At 36.8% G+C, this 7,146-nt stretch overlaps 1 protein-coding gene across 1 annotated transcript in view; it reads left to right on the top strand.

Annotated features, from left to right (window-relative positions):
* ZNF280C (zinc finger protein 280C) overlaps window positions 1-6,626 on the top strand; it is a 60,335-nt gene extending 53,709 nt beyond the window's left edge. Inside the window, 4 exon segments of the mRNA XM_087426855.1 lie at window positions 2,710-2,828; window positions 2,975-3,011; window positions 6,499-6,570; window positions 6,572-6,626. Coding sequence (XP_087282981.1) covers window positions 2,710-2,828; window positions 2,975-3,011; window positions 6,499-6,570; window positions 6,572-6,626 — 283 coding nt within the window.
* The last annotated feature ends 520 nt before the right edge of the window (window positions 6,627-7,146 follow it).

Consider the following 7,146-nt stretch of genomic DNA (forward strand, 5'->3'; position numbering starts at 1 on the left):
CTTAGAATCTTTGTATTTATTATTCCTTCTGCCTCGTTTGCTCTTCCCCAGATATATGCATGACTAGCTCCCTCACCTCCTTCAGGTCTCTACTCCAATGAGTGAGGCTTTCCTTGACCACTCCATTTAAAATAGCATCCTTTCCACTGGGCCCCACCCTGAGCACTCTCTATCTCTCTTTCTTGCTTTACTTTTCTTCATGGCAGCTTTTTACGGTCCGACATATTATATATTTCACTCTTTTGTTTATTGTCTGTGTCTTCTCACTAGAATGTGTGTAGTTTGGATATTTGTCTATGCCAGACATTTGCTGGGCATTGAATAGTGCCTGGTGCATTGTAGGCACTGCGTAAATATTTGTTAGGTAACTTAATGTATATGTTGAAAATGACATATGTGGATAATGTTGGACCAACAGCTCATAAACTCAAGGAATTAGAAAAGAGTAAGCTATATTAGGTATTACCTTTACTGAAAATTTTTATAAGAATGAAAAGGGATTTATTAATTCCAACGATGAAACTTAAATTTGATTTTTACCTCAGTGTTGTCAAGCTCGGTTGTGCACTTGGTGCTTAAATTAATTCTATGACTTTAAAGACCAGAAATGCTTTCTTCTCAACTAGTGTGGGTCTCCAATTTAAATGTAAAATTGGTTAATTTCTGTGTATAGGACTTAGCACATTCATAATTCTTTAAAAAAATAAATTTTGTAATTACCATTTTGTTAAAATACAGTGTTCATTCTTTAGCTGTTTATTGTGCACCTATCATGTGTAACACAATGTAGCAGGTCCTGTAAAGATGACAGTGATGAAGAAGGCTTGGTACCAACCTTCAAAGAATGTACATGAATGTTTATGATAAGGCGTGAACATAAATAACTACAGTAATACAGGGAGTTTTGTAATAAGTGCAATGAGAGTTACTGATTTCAAAGAGAGGAGAGGTTTCTGTTTGTAATAAGAGGCACAGAGGCATTCTAGTTGGAAGAAAAAGCAGGAATGAAAGTGCGGAAAGGAAAAAAGCAGAAGGCATACACAGTGAATGACTAGTAGTCCAGTTTAGATGGAGCATGCAGTTCATATAACATAGTATTAAGATCGAAGTCTGGAGGAATAATTTTGAGCTTAGATCCAGATTGTGGAATCTTTGAAAAAAGCTAGGGAATTTGGACTTAATTGTAATTTGAGGACATTGGGGAGACCATTGGTGTTTTGTGTAGAATTAAGGGTACTAAAGGAAGGTCAGTTTGGAAGGATATACAAGGTGAGTAGTAGCTGCATGAGGCACATAGACTGGTTAAGACTATTGTGGTAGTTAAGACTGATTGACTAAGAAGGCGAGTTAAGGTGGCGAGGTGGTATCCCATCTTGTTTAAGAACATGGGCTCTGGAATCAAAGGGCTCAGATTCCAACCTGCTCCTGGCCTTTGTAGGTTACTAAACCTGACCCTGTCCTCTATAAAAAAGTTATAATTATAGCACCTCCCTCTTTGGGTTGTTATAAGTCTTTGATGAGATGATATGTCTAAAACTCTCAGTCTGACACAGAGTAAGTGCTCAATAATTTGTTAATATTATAAAATACTTGAAATATTGACTGTTTTAAGGAAAAAATGAGTCAGAGATAGCTACAGTTTTGAGCCTTTGTGTTGGGGACATGGTGTCATAAGAGAGCCCAGTCAGGATGAGTGATTTTCAGGGGTGGGGAGGGAAGCACAGGACTTCAGTTTGAGGAGGATTGTTTTTGGTGTGCCAATGTGACAGCTAGGTGTAAATACACAACAGGCTGTTGGGACTAGAGCTGCAGGGGAGAAGTCAGTGAAGGGTATGCAGCTGGTCTCTAGTCCTCTACAGGTGAAATACTTAAATTTAAAGTACTTAAGCAGCCGGCCCGGTGGTGCAAGCGGTTAAGTGCGTGTGCTCCGCTGCAGCGGCCCGGGGTTCACCGGTTCAGATCCCGGCTGTGCACTGACGCACTGCTTGGCAAGCCATACTGTGGGGGCGTCCCATATAAAGTGGAGGAAGATGGGCACAGATGTTAGCCCAGGGCCAGTCTTTCTCAGCATCAAAAAAAAAAGAGGAGGATTGGCAGATGTTAGCACAGGGCTGATCTCCTCACAAAAAAGTATTTAAATTTAAAATGAACTGCAAAAGTATATTTATGCTTTGTTAATAAGCTAATAATGACAATACTTACATGATTTATTTTTAAAGCCTTCCCATTTATTTTCTGATTTTACTGTCACTTAAATAAGACATTAGATTGTAAGCTCCACAGAGTGTACCCTTTTTCATTCACTCTTGTATCCTTAACACCTAGTAGTACAGAGTGTATAAAGAAAGTCCTCAGCAAATGTATATTGAATGGATGAATATTATAGCCTTGTTTTGCAGGTGGGCAAAGGCTGGAAAGATTGTGCCTTGCACAAGTTATACAAGTTGTTAGTGGAGCCATGACTGGGCTTTAGGTCCCTTGACTCCTATCTTTTAGCAAATGGTATGAGAGGGAACAGTTCATAAAGCACTAAATGTGAACAAGTACCATTCCAGATATATTGGGCTTATATAACAAAATTGGGAAATGATGGTCATGACACATAAAAAGCAAATCAAGAGTTATCGCATGGAAAAATAATTTTTGAACTTGTATGTAGATTTTCATAAAAGATAAAAACCTTTTATTTCTGTCTTCTTTTTTTCATAGGGGCATTACTCTAGTGTGCCTTAAATGTGATTTCCTAAGTGATTCTTCTGGTTTAGATCATATGGCTAAACACTTAAGTCAACGTAAAACTCATACTTGCCAAGTTATAATAGAGAATGGTACGTATATATAACTGCGTTACTTTGAATCTCTGATATTTATTCCAGTATTTTTTGATCAGCCACCATATGGGCTCTTATGTATTACATTGATACTCTCACTCATCATATATGCCATTTTAAATGTAGAATTCTTCTAATTTCAGCTCCTGAAAGTACCTCAACTTCTGAACCCACTTCTGAGTAAGTTTATTTTTATTCAGTGCATTTTTCTTTGATAGATTTTAGCACTTGCATTGTTTAAATGTATCATTAACAGAAATGAAAAATATTAAAGTATTTTGTTTTTGTTTTTGTTTTTAAAGCCGCTTGTTGACATAGATTCCTGCTCTATGGAGCTCGTGCAACCTGGTGCAAGACAAGTTGGAATTTCCTAAGTTCAAAGTTCTGAAGTGTTTTCTTACACAAAGGCAGTTTCCTAAGTTCAAAGTTCTGAAGTGTTTTCTCACACGAAGGCGGTTAAACAGCCAAGTTCATGACACTAGCGCTCATTATTCAGCTCTTTTCAGCTTTCAGATGGCACTAGATTCTTATTCCACCTTATCTTTGTGTCAGGTTAACATATCTTAACATATGCTTTTTTTCTCCAGTTGGCTCTCTCCAAAAATAACTTTTGTTGCTATGGTCTTTTCTTGCTTTGCTTCAAATAATTTGTGTTTTTCTCTGCTGTACTTGCCTTCAGAATAATGCATTCCAAACAATATGGCTGTTCATCTTTTTTTGTCTGTTTTGTCTGGTTTCTTAGTTAATTTTTTCTAAGTCTTACATTTTTAGGTCAGATAGCTGTCTTTCTCCTCATTCCTTGTCTGTCATTGTTCTATTTTTCTTATTTTTCAGATGCAGAAGCAACACAGAAATTTCAAATAATGTCCAGGGTACTCCTGGGCAGTGTCCCCCTTCGATGGACACAACTGATGCCTGTTCTCTCTTTCCAAGGAATGTGAATTATTTGACTGTGAGACCTCCTCTAGGTTGTGGCCTTAAGAAATCAGATCTTGGGGAGAGTCCCTTCCTTCATGACTGGCCTCCCATAAGGCTGATGCTAATTTGACCAGAGATGACCTCAAGGCCCGCCAAATTGAGCACAACTTCCCACTGGGGCTTTGGTTCTCGATCTTGAGCTTATGGGTCGATTCTGACCAAGAAAAGCCCATCAAATCAATGCTTCAACATTCAAGTTGAAGTTTAATCATTTTGGCTGCTGCCCTTTACCCTTCCTCTAACATGCATGCAGTCCAAGGATATAAAAACTGGTTGTGTATGGAACCAAGGTTACTTTCATGTTCTTGGAAAACAAGTTTCTAAAATTACAGTTCCAAAGTTACAGTTATTTGTACTGTCGTTTAAAGTTTTATCCAGTATTAACCCTAGCAGTTTTCAGCAATACTAATATTCAAAAATTTTTTTTAATTTTTTTAAAGTTTAATTTAATTTTATCTTGGTTTTATGTTATCCTTCACCAAATTTATTGATGTCTGTTTTGTTATGTCCTCTTTAATCTCTTCTCTTTAAAACTTTTGTTTTGTGTTTTGTTTTGTTTTGTTAAGAACCCCAAGAAATTCCTTAGAATTCTCTACAGATTTCATGTAGCTACCTATTGGGAGCTTCTTAATTTGATAATCATTCAGACCATTAGATGTTACTATATCTTCTGTCTATCTTGGGACTATCATTATCTTAGTGATTGTGAGTTCAAAGACATAAAGAATTGGCAAAAACACTTCCTACAGACCTTAAAAGAAGTTTTAAAGTTACATTTCTGTACATCTAATACATATCTTCTTAGCCATTAATGTAATTCCTTTGGATAAAGATAATATATTCAAAAAATATTGGGACCAAAAAATGCACTTGTTTCTTGCCCATATATATATAGATGTATATTTTTTTTAATTTGGTGTTTGTTTATTTTGGTTACATTGAATATAGATTTGCTGAACAGTTTTGATGTTATTACTTATTTTTTTAATAAAATTTGTATTGTTAAAGTGCCTCAGGAATTATTTTAACAAGTAACTTCATATAAAAGATGTAGATTTTATCATATAACTAGGAGCATTGCTTTGCTTCTTACATGGAAGCCTGATTACTTAGCCTGCAGACCGAGAGCTTTATCTACTGAGTGCATCTTGCAGTTTTTCCTCCAGCACAGTTAAAAGCTCACTATTTATACTTTACTAATTTCTTGAACTTGAAAAGCTGGCAAGAGCCCCTTTGTGATCTTAATAACCATGAAGGTGGGCAGGTTCTGAAGTTGTTTGATTCAATCATGAGTGGTTTTTCTGCTTAATATCAGAACTTCTTGAATTGTACTTTGAAACTGCTTTAGTCCGTTTGGGCTGCTATAACAGAATGCCGTAGACTAGGTGGCTTATAAACAATAGAAATCTATTTCTCACAGTTCGGGAGGCTAGGAAGTCCATGATCAAGGCACTGGCAGATTCAGTGTCTGGTGAGGACCCACTTCCTGGTTCACAGACGGTCATCTTCTTGCTGTGTCCTAACATGGTGGAAGGGGCGAGAGAGTTCTCTGGTGTCTCTTTTATAAGGGCACTAATCCCATTCAGGAGGGCTCCACACTCATGAACCAATCACCTCCCAAAGGCCCTACCTCCAAATACCATAACATTAGGGATTAGGTTTCAGCATGTGAATTTTGGAGGGGACACAAATATTCAGTCTAAAGCAGAAACATATTGAAAGCCAATTTCATTGACCACTTGTTATGTAGTCTACACCTTGCAATTCATAGTCAAAAGAGTTGAATCCACTAGTTTTAATTTTCCAGACTGATTTCTGCTATAAATGCTTTTCTAAAATCTCCAAAAGTGGCTTGTTTCTTAGTGGTGGACTTGGCGATATTCTAGTCTTTATTTCCATATCCGTCTCTAGGATGTTTTTCGTCCACTATCATTCTAACCATTTTTTTTACTTTTCAAAAAATGTGGTAAAAATATGTAACATAAAATTTGCCATTTTAAGCATTTTCAAGTGAATGATTCAGCAGCATTAATTACACCAAGTTTTAAACTTCTGCCCAGAAATAGTTTCTTTGAGGTTTTAACATAGGTTCTCTTTTTATATACAGAAATTTTCTCTGCCTCTGTCATAGTTCACGAATATGATAAACGACATTCTTGCTATAGCAATATTTTAAGTAGGGGTTCTTCCATAGGATTCTATTTCTTACAGTACATATTAGGTTCATTTTCTTAAAAAGTATAATAGTCTTAAAGTTCTGCGTCCTGTAGCATCATTTTATTTAAATGTTTAAATAAACATTTGTTAAATAAACATCTTGTTTAAATAAAACATTCCAGACGATCAGTGTTAAGCTTGCTTATTATAGGCAGTTAGTTGAGTTTTAATTGGTGCTAATAAGTTTTTAGCTTGATAGTCTGATCCCTTTACCTCAGGCTATTCTAAATAGTTCTTTCACCTGATTCAGAAATAGCCATCTCACGCATGTGTGCTTTTTGGTTACAGCTAAATAAAAAGTGTGATTGGCTCAGTTTCAATCCATCACTATTATTAGAAAAATAACCTCTAAACTACAGAGACTTAGTTTCTTTCTCTTTTGTCACACTTTGCCCAAACACCTCTTCAGGCCTCATTTATTTGGTTAGCAAATATTTATTGAGCACTTACTATGTGCCTCACACTGTTCTAGGTGCTGGAAAAACAGAATGAAATCTCTCCCCTCATGGAGTTTACATTTCAGTGATGGAAGACAGACAATAGAACACAAGAAAGTTATATAGTATGTTAGGTGATAATCAATACTGTGGAGAAAAATAAAGTAGGAAAGGAGGATAGTGAGTATGGGTTGGGGGTTGGGAGTTTGCCATTTCAAATTTGGTGGTCAGGGCCACTTGTGACAATGTGGATGGACCTTGAGGGTATTATGCTAAGTGAAATAAGTCAGACGGAGAAAGTCAATAAGTCAAATACCATACCGTGTGATTTTACTCATAAGTAGAAGATAAGAACAACAACAACAAACAAACACACACATAGATACAGAGATTAGATTGGTGGTTACCAGAGGGGAAGGGGGGAGGGAGAAGGGCGGAAGGGGTGACAGGGCATATGTGTACAGTGATGCATGGTAATTAGCATTTGGGTGGTGAACATAATGTAGTCTACACAGAAATCGAAATACAATGATGTACACCTGAAATTTATGTAATGTTCTAAACCATTGTTACCTCGATAAAAAATAAATGTAGGGGGCCGGCCCGATGGTGTAGTGGTTGAGTTTGGGTGCTCTGCTTCAGCAGCCCAGGGTTCACAGGTTCGGATCCCAGGTGTGGACCTA

The sequence above is a fragment of the Ceratotherium simum genome, chromosome X, assembly GCF_057802395.1.
Source record: "Ceratotherium simum simum isolate JZ-2026a chromosome X, ASM5780239v1, whole genome shotgun sequence".
Taxonomy (NCBI): Eukaryota; Metazoa; Chordata; class Mammalia; order Perissodactyla; family Rhinocerotidae; genus Ceratotherium; species Ceratotherium simum.